Source organism: Vidua macroura, chromosome 2 (genome assembly GCF_024509145.1).
Source record: "Vidua macroura isolate BioBank_ID:100142 chromosome 2, ASM2450914v1, whole genome shotgun sequence".
Classification (NCBI taxonomy): domain Eukaryota; kingdom Metazoa; phylum Chordata; class Aves; order Passeriformes; family Viduidae; genus Vidua; species Vidua macroura.
The window spans coordinates 112,542,795-112,560,027 of NC_071572.1; the positions used below are offsets into that span (position 1 = coordinate 112,542,795).

The 17,233-nt window shown below is 43.7% G+C and overlaps 1 protein-coding gene across 1 annotated transcript in view; it reads right to left on the reverse strand.

Annotated features, from left to right (window-relative positions):
* Nucleotides 1-890: 890 nt before the first annotated feature.
* The window catches only part of LOC128803906 (prostaglandin F2 receptor negative regulator-like), a gene marked incomplete at its 5' end in the record, with an annotated part of 65,954 nt that continues 49,611 nt past the window's right edge, over nucleotides 891-17,233 (reverse strand). Inside the window, 3 exon segments of the mRNA XM_053971242.1 lie at nucleotides 891-4,398; nucleotides 5,645-5,950; nucleotides 12,861-12,968. Of these exon segments, the coding sequence (XP_053827217.1) occupies nucleotides 4,232-4,398; nucleotides 5,645-5,950; nucleotides 12,861-12,968 (581 nt within the window).

The following is a 17,233-nucleotide window of genomic DNA, read 5'->3' on the forward strand; positions in this document are numbered from 1 at the left end:
GTGACCCCAACTGACCCCAGGGACACCCCAGAGCAGACAGTGCCATGCTGGACATATAAAACTGGTAGAGGAGGAGCAAGGGGGAACATTCAGAATGAAGGTGTTTGTCTTCCTGAGTCACCGCTACGCGTGACAGAGCCCTGCTCTCCTGGGGATGCCTGAACACCTGCCTGCCCATGGGAAGCAGGGAATGAATTCCTTTGTTTCTATCTATGGCTTTTTCTTTCCCTATTAAACTGTCTATATCTCAACACATGTATTTTTCTCACTTTTATCCTTCCAATTCTCTCCTCCATCCCACTGGTAGGGGAGTGAGCGAGTGGCTGTGTGGGGCTTGGCTGCCAGCTGAGAATAAACCATGGCAGCAAGTCACCTCCTTGCTGTATGATTTCAGTGTCTTTGCAGGGCTGCTGCGGGGAAAAAAAACATCCTAAATTCAGCCATTGGCAAAGAAAGCAGGATGTTTTCTTCCAACACTATTGATTTTCCTGCTGGTACCTTGGAAATGAGAAGCCTCATGAAGAGGTCAAGGAAGATTCAACATCTAACACCAGGTTTTACAGCAGATATTAAATATACACTCCCACCTGTGACTCTTGTCCTTAGCTAATCAAAATAAAACTCTCCCAACAAAAAGGGTGACTTACAGTGGGGTAGGAACACAATAGACTCAGAAAATAACTATGCTTCCCAATTCATGCCAGAAATGTAGGCAAGTATTCAAAACTTTCTGTAAAAATAGGGTTCATGCTTATTTTACAGGGTAAACAGTGCTGGAAACAGGACTGTGACGTTTATATTTTATACCTTCAACAATAGTATCTGCATACATGCAGGGAACAAGGAAAGAACTGCCCATAGCTCAAACATCCAGACCCACAGCACAGACATAATCAAAAAGGCTCGCTCTTTATTTTAAACATAAAAAGAAACATTTGACACAGCACTGTTAGAACTATTCAGTACCTGCATTCCAGAATTGTGCCCAAAACTTTATTTTATAACTTTGAAATTAAAACAAAAGAAAGAAAATATCTTGCCCTTCTGCTGTATGATGTTCAAGGTTGCCCTGGATCGAAATTCCAAGTGCCTGGAGGAATTTACCAGCTTAACCAGGAGACGTGGCAATGCAAACAGAGGAAGATCAATGTGAGCCCTTAGGATACTTTGACAATACCACAGGTTGCAGCAGGGAGGATATGGATGCTTGTACTGCACCACAGGCAGCTTACTCTTCTGATACTCTGCAGGTTTAATACACAACCAGATGCACACACACCTCCACTCACACAAATCCTGGTCACACACAAAATAATAATAATAATAATAATAAAAAACATGAAAAGTTACCTAGAATTTTTTTCCCTTAGAGAGAAGATTCACACTCTATTTTTAAAAAAGGGGATAATACAAAATTGGCACAAGTAGAAGGAAACCTGGGGGCTAGGTCTAGCCCATCAGCTTCTAGCCTTCCAACTACAGCAAATACAAGGTGGGATGGGATGCAGCATTGCCTTCCAAGGGGCTGTCAGCAGTACAAGCTAGTGGCAAACTTCCTTCACTTGGAGTGACAAAGATGGTTTGTTATGGGCCGTGGAGGAAGGTCAGCATTAGATAAGGACATGGGGACCTTTCACTGGAGAAGAAGGGAGCCCTGACCAAAATAACCCTGAGTTTTTTTCCAGCAGGGAGGAAGTGTGCTATATTGTGTGTTTGGGAAGAGCTGGCGGTTCCCTGCTCATCTATTCCCTAATTATTGCATTACAGTCATGATCCTCTCTCCCTAAAACTTAACCAAGGGCATAGATAGACAAGGAGTCAGTCTGCCAGGACAAAAAGTGACTGATGCTGTGCTTAGAACTTCACCACCACTTCCACCCCTCCCAAGATGCCCCAATGCCACAAGCCTTCTGAGAAGAAAGCAGATGTTAATGCAGGAAGGAAGCTGCTACATCAGCCAGCATCCCAAACATCAGAATAGTGTTTCATAACATCCCAGGAAAAAGCAAGATTTCACTACAGTAGAGACAGGAGAGGAAGAAAAATTCTTGCTGTCAAAGTAGTATCTGAGTGAATCCTTTCCTGAACTCCCTTCCCTTGCTACAGATTTCTGGGCTTTCACAGTGGAAGCTGGAGATGGTTTCTGCCCTGTTCTTTAGGAAAGGCAGCTAAGTCTGCCTGCAACAAAGGGCTTTTCAGAGCTGTTCCAGAAAGAAAAACATCAGGCCAGAAAGAAAACTTGCTATGTACCTTCAGGCCAAAGTCTTCCAGAGGTTCATAGGTCTGGGGGTCCTATTTCCAGAATACTACATGAAATGTCTTAAATAACAACCTGCAAGCCCCAACTCTGCAAATTAAGCCCATTTTGAAGATGTTTCATACTTATCTTTCAAAAATCCCTGGACACCTCTATGCATACAGATGTGACTGCTTGCATGTTCACACACAGGACACAGAGCATCTGGAAAACCCCTTTACATCGGCCTCAGAAAAAAGGTCTCAATGCAAGACAGAAAAAAACAATCAAAAAAATGAAGAAAACTTACCACAAAAAACCTTCACAGGCCAGATACCAGACCCGCAGCTCCCCTGGAATATGCAGTGGGATGAGCTATTAAAGAAGTAGATTGTCTAGGACGTAACTAATGTCTAATCAGGCAACAGCACACCACAGCCACTACTTTCCATGAATGCTCTTCTTTACCATCTTTTAAAAACTATGGTAAGGATTGAGCCCTGGTCTCATCTCTGCATTTCTCACCCTTCTTGATGCAAGCCAACCAACAGCTGCAACATCAGACTGTGGTGAAGTCCTACTTTCTCGTTGGTTTGTACACAGTATCTTTATTCTGACCTTTATTGCTTAGAACACCAGCTGTGCTGGGAAGACAGAACTGCCTGGCAAAGATGCTGCTCCCTCTCAGGAGCCAGGTCAGTGTATTTGGAAGACCAAAGCAGGAGTTCCATACTATAGCACCAAGGAATAGCTCTCAAGCCCATGGGGAAAGCCCCGCTGCAGGCCCATGCTCAAGACCAGGGCCCTCGGAACCTGAAAGATTCTGGCTGCCCTCTTGGGCTTGCTCTTATTCCTACCCTGAGCTGCACTGCAGCTACTGCAGATCTCAGATTCTGCTCACAGGTTCGAGGGCTACCAGTGAGACACTGGCAGAAGCAGCACTGAAGTCTGGTCTGTGCATTTGGTAATACATAGTTTACAAGTCTCTAAACATGATCAGTTGGCCAACTACATCTCTTACTATTTTCATAAATCACCCCATCACCTGGGGAGCAAGGTCTCCAGCCTCCCTGCTGAGGCCAGCAGAAGGCTGAGCCTTGTCCCTAGATACCACGTGCCCCCCTGCCACAAGCAGAACAGGGTCTCAGGCACAATGTGAGCAGCTGTAGTGGGGAGAAGAGAAGGTGGAAAGGTGGGGGAGAAGATGGCCATCGGCAGACATCCATCAAATGCTTGTCTGAGGATTGACTCTTCGGGGTTGCCAAGTTAGTCCCTACTCACCACAGCTAAGAGATTTGAGCACTGAAAAGAAAAGGTTTAAAAAAAGTGCTTCAAAGACCTCCACCAGGTAAGTTACGTGTCAGGATTAACTGCAATCTCTTGGAAAGCCAGGGAAGAGAAGGCATGCTGACAACCATAAAACAACTCTTTGCCAGAACAGCCTCATGACGGCTCCAGCACAGGAACCTTCCCCAGCCTTCAACGCAACACAGAGAAGCTTCTGGGATACCACAGTGGAAAGAGAAAGAACAGGATGGTGTGATGGGGATAGAGGAGAAAGGTAGATTGGTTAATACAGTGAAAGTCTAACACTTTCTTTTTACCAGCCTCTTTCCCATTCATCATCCTGCCCACCTTGCTTTCATCCAGGGACATCTTTCCAAAACCACGAGGGGGGAATAAAACCAATGAACAAACAAACAAAACATTAATGAATTTTGTCACAGGGCCCTGCTGAAAGAAGGCTCAAAAGTTTGCACATTAGAAGGACATGATCCCTATGCAGAAAGTGCTGCTGGAAAAGGAGAACTCCCAAGTTGCTAAATATGGCCTGATCGTTCTCAGGACATGACGTGTAACGAGGAGAAGCTTGAGGTCCAGGCTGAAATCAGAGAGCAAACGCACTGTCTTGTCCGGGCCTGTGAGCAAGTGTCTCAACACAATCCAAGAGCCCTGTGAGTCTCTCCCAAAATGCAAGTGTGTCCAGCTCAGCGCTCAGTCCATCTCCATCGACATTAGCCGGCGACGCTCTCGCCTCGTTTCCTGCACTTCCTTCTTGCAGCACCAACGGGAGCTGCAGTAGCCAATAAGGCAGGATAGGAGTCCAATGGCAGTGGCCAGACCGATGCCAATCAACAGGGGGTACTTGAAAGCATTCAGAACTGAAAAAGGAAGGCAGAGTCATTAGATATCACTGAGAAATTCAGACATCCCCCTTTATTTCTTCTTGCCTGAAAAAAGGAGAAAATTCCACATTATTCAGTCAGGGCAGATTAATTATTTCAGAAAGAAATTACACTTATTTTCCTTCTTGATTTTCATCTTCCCATGTTTGAAAAATTGGTCTTTTAGTCTCTCCCTTTCCTCTTCACCCTAATTCTTCCTCTATAATTTCAAAGCCTTGAAGAGGCTGGAAGCACTAGAAGAGCCTTGGAGTGAGATAGCAAAGTGGAGTTTATTTCAAGAGTTATCCTCTCACACATTTCTCCAAACGAAATACTGGATTGTTTCCCCATCAGAGGCAGAGTGTGGCTGCATTCTTTGTAATAAGTTTCCAAAAAGGAAGAAGTGGACTCTTTTGTGCTTTGAATTATTAGAATTACTATATATTTACCCTATCTAATCAACCTTCAAAGCTGGTGCCTAAACAAAAAAATTGATTTTGAAGTACCTACTGCTCAGTTAAAAGGCAGTAAGAACTGAAAAGGGTTTAGAAAGTACAGTTATAATAGTTATCAGCACAGTGGGGAGAACAAAAGCTTCTTGTTCATTTCAAGTTCATGGAACTTCCAAAAATGACCTCTCCTGGAAAGATCAAGAAAGCAACTAGTTCAAAACCTCTCCTGTATTCATTTTATTCCTTAGCTGAATTCTGAATGCATTATCTAGTGTGCAACTTCCTGCTCACGAAGTCTAGCAACACTTGCAACTCTGGGTGGAAAGCAGACAAGGCATAAAATGCAGGATGCAACATGTCTTGTCATTAGAGAAGGAGGAAGTAGTCAGAGCTCTGATTTTTCTCTTCTCAGCTTTGACACTAACCACAATGTGACTAATTCACACACCCCATCTGCGAACCAAGGCTTCCTCCAGCAGGCAGCAGAGGGGTTAACACTTGGAGAGAATACTGTGCCCTTGACTGGAAGATGCCTCAGCTATGGAAAACATCACCAAGAGGTGATCGGAAAGAAAATGCACCAATCTTATATCTATCAATTGTTTAGGCAGAACATATTCTTCTACTCTGAAGAATCTTGAATCAGAAATTGCTAACCATAAAAAAAGATGACAAAATCTAACGAGATTACCAGGGGCACCTTTAAAAGTAGTTATGGGGAATGTTTGCCACAAAAAGACATAATAAGGCGTTAAAACCTAAATTGAGTAACACATGTCTCAGTCTCTCACCATCCATTTTCACAGACAGAAAGATGGGTTTGGCTTTGATGTCAGGCTCCCGCTGCCACACGCCCGTGGCAGATCGCACCCACGGGGTCACTACGCAGTAGTGGTTCCCAAAGTCATGGTCCTCGCAGCCGTGCACGCGGAGCCGGAATTCCAGGGGGCTGATCCTCTCCAGGCTGAGATCACTGCTCCCATTCCTCCTGCTCTGTGTCACAATCCCCCTCCGGTCCAGCGAGGCCAGCAAGATGGGCTCTCTGTCCAGGGCAAAGGAGCGCACAGCAAACCAGGAGACATCAAAGGACATATCATCTGCGTTTGTGGACAAAGAAGAATTCAGACGTGTTGGTGAGTCCTGAAAAGCATTCATAGTGCCATTTCTCAGCAGAAAGGTTAATCTGTAAGCAGCACAGCCAGCACTGGTATGACAGCAGAGGGAAAAAAAAACCAAAAAAAACCCAAAGAAAACAAAGAAAAAGAGAGAGTCCCCTGAACATGTCCTTTCTAGGAAGATTCAAGCAGTGAACTGCAATGAAATGCATTGACAGGAAGAATGGAGCTGTACAGAAAGGGTGACTTACCACAGGGATGACACAGAATTGATTTCTTGCCTTTCTGCCTGCAATTCTGAAATTTGTATTTAACTCTGATCTTAGTTTTTACCAAGCAGGCTTAGTATCATAAGAAGTTCCACAGTTATGCAGCTCCTATAGTGAAAGGGAGTGGGAGTGCTAAATATTTGCTAGCAGAGAGTGATTTGCAGTCACTGTCTTCATGAGGGCCTATACAACCACAAGATTAGAAGGCTCCATCCTGAAGGCCCCTTCCTTACATTTAGAGTTTGCCTAAGTGACCACAGATTCTGCATGGTGCACAAAAAAACTACCTGCAACAATATAAAACATTCAGGAGCAAAGCCTGACTGTGCTGCTTTTATACATTTTTCCCAGAGTTGTGGGTTACTGTGACACATCAGACATGATGCCTTGTACAAGTTTCACCACCCAAAGACACAGTCTATAATATGGATTTGCAGGAACTTACACTTTTAACACAGCTGACAGGTAGTCAGAGTCTGCCAGCACATCTAGCTCGCTGTGTGCTGATGCAAGGTCCTATTGATCTCATTAGCAGATCTCTGTCTTAAGCCTATTAGGCAGATGTTCCTGAGTATCTACTTTCAAAATCACCGCTATTCTTTGCTGTTATGAGCCCAGCAACACCTGTCAGAGTCTGAAACCTGGCATGACCCACAGCACAGACAGGAAAGCCTGCTCACTTGTTTCCTCACAGGTCTTCCTTCCTGGCACATCAGCAAACCGATGGGCCCAAAGTGGAAACAGAAGTTACTATTTCTGTCCTGAGTTTGGAGTACTGGTACAGTGTGTGCACACCTAAGGCAGTCCCAGTGATTCTTGGCAATGTATCAAACCTTCATTTTCTAGTATTGAGAGTTCTGAAAAATACAATCTGAAATTTGAAACTGATCTTTTGGCTAATTGAGTTTGCTTTTCTCTTAAACTTTCACATTTGACCTCCAGGCTAATGGAATAACTGAAGTCCTAAGTCTGCTGTTGTACTGAAATTGTTTACAGATCTAAGTGAAGATGATTTTTAAGTCCATCAGGCAAGCTAGCACTTTGGAAAAGAAGGGAACCACCATATTGTAAAGTAAAGGGAAGTAAAGGGACAGCCTCAGCTCTTTTACTTGAAGTATATTATCAGCTGGCCATGTGGGACAGTCCTCCTTACTGCAGAAAAAAAAGAAACCAGAAAAACCAGTATTTGGGGTACAATTAACTCCTTCCTAAGGTGCACTGGTTTTACACACATCTACAGAAACAAAACAAAAATATGAGAAAGCACATGTTCCTAGCAGAGACAGTGTCTGATCAAACCAGCCAGTTTCCTGCCCTGCCTGCCACAGCCTGGTGTTCTGGGCAATGCACAGAACCTCAGGACAGCACCTGGCCTGCTTTGCAGCCCTACAGCAGGAGCAAGTGTCCCAGTCCTACATGGGGTTCAGCATAGGTCACATGGACCAGCAGCCCTCGGACAAATCCCTCTTGCCTCTCATCCTACAAATGCAACTATGAGTTACTTGGCAAAGCACTCGGACCACTTCCCTTGAAACCACAGTTAATAAAAATTACCATAAACACATGTTCAGTCAAAGAGACCAAACTTTGACCTCTGCTTTGTGCACTCATCCAAGTGTCTATGGGAAACAGAGCCTCTGCTGGAGAGGGCTCTGTTTACAGAAACCACTCTTCATCCCTGCTGTCTGTTTATGCCAAATACGGTAATAGCACTGGTCCACAGGCAGTCACGTTGGGAATGACCAATTCCTTCCAAAGATCCAAGGCTGACACTTGCTCTTGTGTTTCCAGGTGCTGTAGGAACATATTGGACACCTTTCAGGCTAAGTCAAATTATACTTAACACATCACTGACCTTGCTGGAAAGGGATTAAGCAATAAATTTAGATATTAAAAAATAATAATAATAAAATCTAGTCTTCAGATCCTCAGGCAGCTTTGAAGAACTCCTTCTTTTGCATCTCAGATAATTTGAGGTTCCCTTCCTTCACAGGAGTACAGGCACTTGCTGTCATTTTGAAATATTTGAATCCATCTTCTGTAATTACAACGTGGGACAACATTATTATGCCAACATATTTTATTAGCCAGTATACAGTTTGCAATTAGTGACTCACTACAGACAGTCAGAGGGAGGATTTGGCTCTGAGCACTCTGTCACTATCCTCCTTGAAATAGCTTAATACAGCAAAGTCATCTGATTCATTTCTATATATCTCTGGGTTTCATGCAATAAAAACACAGGCAAATTTAGCAAAGCCAGGACATAAATCAGGTGCTCTCTAAATATCAGAGATGAACATGCCTAGCAGCTCCCAAGTGCTAATAAATATGTAGATCCACTGACATAAAACAGGTCACACACTAGGCCTCTGCCCCATTCCACACATCTTGCATCAATGTTGACGAGTCACTCTCAATTTTTGACCCAAATCTACAAAAACTCCACTTCAAGAACCACACTCACACTCAACAAATGTGTCTTTCCCTAGTTCTTTCTGTGCCACAGTCAGTCGTGTGGGACACCTGGCCAAGGTGCCCCACAGTGAAGTGTAACATCCCAGTGCCCACAAGGGCACCAAGGACCTCAGTGCCACCAGGACATGCAACCCTAAAGGAACAGAGGGCACTGGGAGCTGGCCACTTCAGAGCCCTGTGAGCAGAGTTAACAGTGGTGCTGTGCTTCCTCCCCTCCTCAGCCAGTGAGGATCATCAACATGTAAAGCACATCTTTATGCACATCTCGATTTGACACACAGGGATAAGCTGTCTGGGTCTTAGCTACTTCCCTGACCAATCACTCCTCAAAAGAGGGAATCCTATTTCTAGACCAGCTTCTTAGGAACCATACACTTCCACTGCTTAGAATGGAGCTCTCTCAGCATCCTGTTACAGTGTTGAATCACAATTTTGAGACCCTTTTTGTTTACTACATTTAAATGAGGTTGAATAGGGCTTCCTAGAGAGCTGAGCAAACCACTTCAAGCCATATAAGGGGTAAAAAAGCTGGTTTTGTTAAATTCTCCAGAGTGCCCATTGGGTCTGGCTGGAGCAGATAAAAAAACCCCACATCTCCTTTCAGACACAGTAAGTAATACTTTTAAATCCCTAAGCACACAGCCCAAGAATGGGTGATCTGGGAAGTCTAGAGAGATCATTTGTGAAAATGTGTATTCAACAGAAGCATCAGAAGCAGCTTTTATATCTTCAGGGCACAGAAGAACTACTATTCCCCACTGACACACACACATATTCCCCTCGTATCAATTCAAAACACCAACCACAGCTGCCAAACCAAAGGAGCACTTCTTTAGATGGAGCAGTTCCTGCCATGTACTGGGCTTAGTAACACACACTCGATTTCAGCAGGGTCTCAAAGAAGCAGAGGAAATTAAAGCATGTAGCAGTCACGCCAAAATCTTTTCTACCCTTTTGAAAATTTCCCACAGGGTGGATACACACAAACACACACTGAAAGCATTGTGAGCTGCCTCTACCAGAAAAAAGTTCAAACCATAAGTGAAGCCTCTAGAAAAAAAAAAGAAAAAGGATCAATCTAACTAGAAAATGGCACTGACAAAGATAACTGGTCATTTAGCTTTTCTTCAGCTCCTTGGAAGTACTTTATTTTTCTAATTGTGCATACAAAGGGGGAGAAGAGATGGCACCTGACACCAATCTACTACAGGAGGCATACACACTAATCCACATGCATGCCTGCAAAGTTGAATGTCTATGTGCACAAGAGCAGAGCTGGCTGGCATACCAAATATATTCAAAGGATGTGCATCTAACAGGACATCTTAGGAAACGTCCTGCTCCTCTGCTCACAGGGGATCCCACACCACAGCCCTGCAGCAGGTCTGACACAAGAAGTACAGATGGCCTTGAAAGCCACCACGCCCCTCAGAAGGGAATCAAATGCATTTGCTCTTTTCTCCTTTCTCATCACATTCCCAAATGGAATGACCATGTCTTTACTGCAGGCATCTGTTTTCTTCCAGAAGATGCTGATAACTCTTGCCTTGTTTCTCTAAATGCCAGGTGTAGGCTTTCCCTAACAGCGTGCCTCATGTCCCCAGTGGGATGAGACAGCCCCATTATTTTCACAGTCTGTCTAACATTTGGCACTAATTTAAAAAGCAAGTCCTCCATTCTGTTTGTGAATTAAACTGTGATACTGACACAGCATAAAGACAGATCAGAGATGGGACACAGAGGAATAAGGTTACCAGTGAGGAACTACATGTTTGCTACCATACAAGCCCTTAAGCCCTTCCTCTAACCTGCTCCATTAGCCCCCTCCAGCTCCCAAGGCCAAGAAGGCAGATGGATGAGGGAAGCCTGCACACCCTGCATCAATTCCAGCTGTTCCCTGCAGTTCTTCTGCCAGTCTCATCCAGAGGACCAGCAAAGACTGTGTTTCATCACACAGCATGGCTTGTTAGGCCCCAAATCCTGCTCATCCTGCAACTGGAGGCTCAGAGCATGGACTGAAAAGCCCTCTCAAAGCCTGCCACGATGCCACATTTTACTCCACTCTAGGTTTACTTGTCTGTGTCTCATCTGCCCCATTACAGACAGAAAAAGAAAAACCAAACAAACCACCAACATGAAAGAAACAAGATAAAAAAAACACCACAGAGGTCTGCCATGTCCAAGATGACATTACCCAGTTATGGAACAGATTACAGTGCTGACATTTAAGACTCTGCTCTGGTTGCCCATGACTGCTGGAAACAGCATCATCTCCAGCTCCAGGGATAATCTATCAATTGAACAGACACCCACAAACCCTTGTGAAGTTGCCAAGTTAAAACTTAACTGTGCTGATGATCAGCTCCTCAAAAGGCAACACTTCTTTACTTCAACTTTTTTGATTATCCTTATACAGTCCGTGTTCCTCCCAATCTCAAGGTACCAAATACACACAAACCCATCCCAAACCCAGCTGCAGCAAAGCACTGACAGGAGAGCCCCACTGCTACTAAGTGGCCTCTTTTCACAGCATGGGTAAGGCTGGAAGGGACCACTGGAGGTCATCTGGTCCGACCTCCCTGCTCAAGAGTTATCCTCGAGCACATGGCACAGGATTCTGTGCAGAGGGCTTTTGAATCTCTTCAGAGAAGGAGCCTCCACAACATCTCTGGGCAACCTGTTCCAGTGTGTGGTAGCCCTCACAGTAAAGAAGCTCCTCCTCATATTCAGGTGGAACTTGTGTTCCAGTTTTCAAGTTTTAAGTGAGTCAGGGATGCTGAAGCCTCTTTCACAAGGCAACGCCGAGCTTATTTAGGCTGTCGAGCACCAGCAGAAGCAGCAGCTGCTCCCTGTCAGCAATTATTGCTTTGGAAAGGAAGGCAGATGCTCTGGGTACTGCCTCACAACAATACCTGTAAGAGTTTGAGCACACCTCAACGTGGAAGAGGCTTCCTGCTGAGCAGAAGCCACAGGACAGGCTGAGGTGGATGCACAGGCACACATTGCTGCTTGCTGTGCCCAATATCCCAGGCTATGAGTCTTTTGACAGCAATAAAGTTTACTCGAGCTTTTCCTCCCTACCAAGCATTTCAATAATACAATCTACAGACTTCTATCATTTTTTCACAGGCAGCACACGACTGTAATCTAGCAAATTGCTTCCCTGCCACGCTCAGATTTAATGTAGAACAGACATCTTGTAATTTCAAAGTGATGGGCCTTTACTAAGCCTGGTACCTCATCTCATCAGCCACTACATCATAAGTAATATTTTCTGCACAGCACCTCTTTTGTAGTGGTTTATGTGTAGGCTTTTAAGTTTGACATAAATCATGACAACTTTATATTTAGATATATTCACATATATTTATATTTACATATATATTAGTAGATTTATTTTAAAGAGATGCTTATATCCATATACATAATAACTCACTCCAAACCCAAATTTTGGGTGTAAGAAAGAGAGTTACTCTCACAGCATTTTGATGAAAAGCAGCTCAGACAATGCTTGGCAAGCAGCTAGGTTTTGAGCAATTCTCTGAACTTTTTAGCTCTCCATAAAAATTTGCTTTTGTGTCTGCTACCCTTCTCACAGGAACTAGGTACTGTATTTCTTTCTTCCACATAAAAAAGGATGCTCAACTCTGAAGGCAATGAACATTCATTTTGGCATTTAGGCTGCAGCAGTCACTTATTATGATTTTTAGATTTACCTTAAGCCTTAAATTCACTCCGAAGTGAGAAGCTGACTGGCCAGATATCTAAGATTTCTTTACAGATGGCCATTTTCTTCTAAATGGTTTAGCCAATGGACCTCCTTTCCATTTAAAGGGAATAGGAATGGTTTTCATGGCCCATCTGCTGGTTGTAGGTTGAGATTACCTGCAGTGGGGTCAGTTGATAAGGACAGCAGAGGGGGATTTGATGGTAAGAACATTTTTCCCCTCTCCCCTCAGGAGGTAAAACGAAAAAAAAAAAAAAAAACTTGCTTTAAATTGAGGCATGTAAAAGCAAGCACAGTGTCCTGTTTTTATCTAGTTCTACAGAATTTTTGGTTCAACTCTCCAGCCTCACTCAAAGGACATAGGGTTGTAACTTCTGAAGGCAAATGAGTTACAGGTGAAATAATTTTGCTGAAATACCTGGCTCAAGTGGCATTCCTTCCATTGTGACGATACACAGCAAATCTGCCACCTCACCCTGGTAAATCGTTGGGCTGTCAGAATGCACCGAGACATTGAACACAGGACCTAGAAAAGAGTAACCACAATTATTCATGACGGGCTTTACTTCACTGTCCAACACCTTTCTTGCACATTTTTGAAGCATTCTCTCCTCGTTTGTGGAGACAGATCTCTGAAGTAGGGATAAGCAGCCATTTAAGTTTGTTGTAAAATAGTTCTTAATTTTTAGCCATTTAATCCTGTACTAAGACAAAGTACCCAAACCATCAGACCTTTCACCCAACACAGAAGCTGCTGCCCAAATCTGCCTTCTACTCTCCAGCACAAAAGGAGCTGGTCTTCCACTGGTGACTCCTTTAAGAGAATGTGGAGTTCAGATCTTCAGGCTAATCCAGAATGGATCTTTTTGTTGAGGCTGTCAACAGGAATTCAAGTTAAAGCAAAACAGTATCCTAACAATACCAATGGTTCTGCACTGGAACAGACAATACAAGTAGTGCATCTGATAATACTTTTATGAGGGTTTTCCTTCAGGCTCTGCCACAGATAGCTTCTTCTGTAGATGTCTCAAAGCCCAAGGGTACAGGAACTCCTTCAGCTGCAAAGTGGTGGTGATATCAATGAAAACCATTTGAAATACTCAGATACCATGACAACACTGTGATGTTTTAAAAGACTTCTGACATACACTGGTTAAAAAACCAAAACTTATCCGAATTTTGACAACAGCTGCATCTCTAGCGCAAAAGTAACAAAATCACAACTCCTCAGATATGCCAGCATTGTTAATGCTCTCTGTTTCACAGGGCAGAAACTGAAGAATGTACCAAAATACCTCTGTGATTTCTCTTACTAATCAAGGTGAAGGAGACAAGTAGAAGGAAAGCTGATCCCAACAGCGACCTCCAGGATGACTTTGGGGGAAAGAGCCAGGGAACCCAAGAAAAGACTTGGGACTCAGATTAAGAACTAACCCTTTTACACTCCTTAGACTCCTGTTATTACCTGGCTCACCTACTTCTGGCATAGCAGCAGCAACAACAAGCAGAGAAGGGTGGCTTGGGAGGAAAGAAAAAGCTGTTTATTTGCTCTTCTCCCCTTTTATCTGCTACTCTTTTAGTACAATAACCCTACATTTCAAATCCACTGAAGATCAGTGGCAAACAATGCTTTTAATGAAGAACATGTCAGGAAATCATCCAAAACAACCCACTTATGCCTTGCCCTCTCAACAGGTTTCTATACTGATAGCTCACCACATGGCACACACTTACCACATCATTCCCAAACTGAGGTTCTGGAAAGAAACTTGGATGTATCATGAAGCTAGAGCTATAATTTTTGGTGCAACTTTTCTAGACTATAAGGGCCTGGCTTGTTTTGGTCAACAGAAAGCACACAGCACACTAAGAAATTAATTCCAACTACAGCACAATAATTACTTCTCCAGCTTCCAAAATCCCCCCTCCCCCAGTTTCCACCAGCCCTCTCCTCTGCCCCAGAAGCAGTTGTACTTTTGTACACAAGGGTGAAATGCAGACATACAATCTGAGAGTTTGACACCCATTTTTGACACTAGAAGATCTTTCTTAAAATTAACACTGCAAATTACCCCCCCCCCAAACAAGGATAAAAGGGTGGTAGAGATGCAATAGAGGTTATACATGGATTACCAGCCAAGACTCCTACATGTTTATGCTAGAACACATTTAAGGAAACAAGAGACCCAGAATACTGAGATCAGCTGCTCAGGTAGTGACTTCACAAGCTGGCTGCAGCTCTAACTTAAGCTCAGTATGATGGGATCCTTTTCCTAGGAGATGAACAAAGATTAATCTGAATGCTTCCTCAGCATCTGTCTAAACTGGTTTTGTGTGAATTCAATTTGTTTCCTGACATTCATACACACACACACCAAACTATATTCCCCTTGCAGCCTATTTGATTATTTGTCCTCAGATAAATCAGGACATTTTCCAGGACTTGGGCAGACAGAAGTTCAAGGTCCGAGGGGATTAAAGGCAGCATGGACCAGCGCACTCCAGCCAACTAAAAGCAGGAAAGTCTCAAGCTGTGTGTGAACTGTCAGAGAAAAGAAACAAAGAGACTGTCAAAATCTGCTAGGAACGTCCCTGGATTCCCAGCACAGTCACTGATCAAAGGCACAACAGCACCATAATAATCCTGATACTGTGCATAACCCAGAGGCTATCCTAAGTCTACCCTGCAGCACATGAGGTGACATCACATCAGGAATACTGGACATGCAAACGGGCTGGATGCTGGGAGGGGCTGAGCAAGAGAGAGGAACTGCATGATTCCAACTCTGTCAGGCTAAGGATGGGCTGCCTTACCCCTGCCCTGGCAGGTTAAACAAGGAAAGACAGAGGGCACACGGGATTTTTCAGGCCTTATTTCTAGGCTGAAAGTCCAGGTACCTCCTGCATTGAACAGACACTGCCTTCAAACCCTGGCAAACCAACAAACCACTAACGTGGAGCGGAGTCAGAGCATTCCTGGCCACTGGATATCACAAGGGTAAAAGCTGAGCTTGGCTGGTCACTCAGCCAGGAAAGGCTGTGGATCATGGAAATGCAGCACTCCCAACACACTCCTCCAGTTTGGGTCACCAAGCACTTCTCCACTGAGCCTCCCACATGAAGAGCCAAAACTTCCTAGGCAGGAAGGCTCCAAGGCATCAGCTGCATTGGCATTTCAGGATCGTGCTTTCCCTTGGTAAGGCACAAACAGTTCTTTCCCTTAAGGTATGTCCCTAGCAGGTAACATCTCTTGCAAATTACCTTTTCTACCTCCAGGGAGAAATCACTGTCCTGTGCTAGAACTGGATATCAATAAAGAGTCAAGAGATGTGTTGGGGGTTGTGCTCTTCCCTCTTCAGCTGAAGAAGGAAAACAACATTTAATTATTTTTTTAACCTAAGCAAGATTGATTAGAGTGAAAGTTCCTCAGTTCAGTCTGGAAAACTGTGTGGCTGCAACTTCCTAGGGTTTTATGTCTTCTTTGGGTGTATCTCTCAGGCCTTCTGCCCACATGACCCATGCCCTGTGCCTCAGGCATGAAAGGACAGAATAAAGCACCTTCAGAGATTTACTCTTCCCTTAAAAAGACCTGAAAAGGCAGGAGACTGTCTGAGTGCCCCATTCTCCCATCCAGTGTTCAAGAAGCCCTGGATCTGGACCACACCAAGCAAGGCTCAGAACACAAAACCCAAGTACTTTTCACAAGTTTTTGCCCTCCAAGACAAAACAAACCAAAAAAACAAAACACACAAGAAAGAGGCCAAACATCTCACTGCCAAGGTTACAGATACAGGCACATGGTAAAAGAGGCAACTCCCAGCAGACACTGATGACACTGGCTCAGGGTCTCAGCACCGTCAAGCTCAAGCACTTACAGTGTCACTGGAAGGGTTGGGGAGGTGACAGGACCTCTCTCCTTCAGTGAGGTATGAGTTCATGCTACATTAACACCGAGAAAAACAGAACTCTGCCGGTAACAGATGATGTGGCTTTGGCCATCTTTGCCACCTGCACTTAACAGTTTGAAATACTGTAATTGGCACCTACTGGTCACTCGGGAGAATAAACAAACCAGAGTTTAGTTTCAACTGCAGGGCTGACAGATCAAGCATGACCTGTAAAACTCATCAAGAACAAAGCAAAGTTAAATGCTGAAAAGCTGTTCATGAGCTTGAAAGCTGAGAAATAACTGGATTTTAATAACTTCAGATTTGAAGATAAGTGTCATTCCCTCAGATATTTTAGACACTAAAGAGCACAGATTTACAAAACAAACCAGCATTCCCAATTCTAAGAGCTAAGCATCATAAATTGCCATTTTCTGCTGAGAACTTTGATTTAAAATAAGCCAAAATATCTGTTCTTCACTATAAATAAGGCCTTATGTAAACTTAGATAAAACACCTAAAATAAGTTTTCTTCTTTATTAAAGTAATAACAATTTCTATATTAAAAAGCATCTGCAGTCAGGATGGTAAGAGTTTTCACAGCATTTCTTGACTCCTGAACTTGAAAAACACTACACAAATTTAAACAAAGTGAAGAAATTGAGGTTAGAAGTTACTAGTAGAAATCCAGAAGTGCTTAAAGAGAAACCAGGTTCCAGAATCAGGATTTCTTCAGTGTACTTTTCTCTGAATGCTCCCTTTTATAATAGATCTCAATGCTCAAACTGTTGATCTCATGTCACCAGGAAGGTCACTCCAGGAGCCAAACCCTATAGTGATACAGTTTTCAGCTAAAAAGTGCTATGCTAATTCTTCTACACATAAACATGAAAGGAAAAAGTGT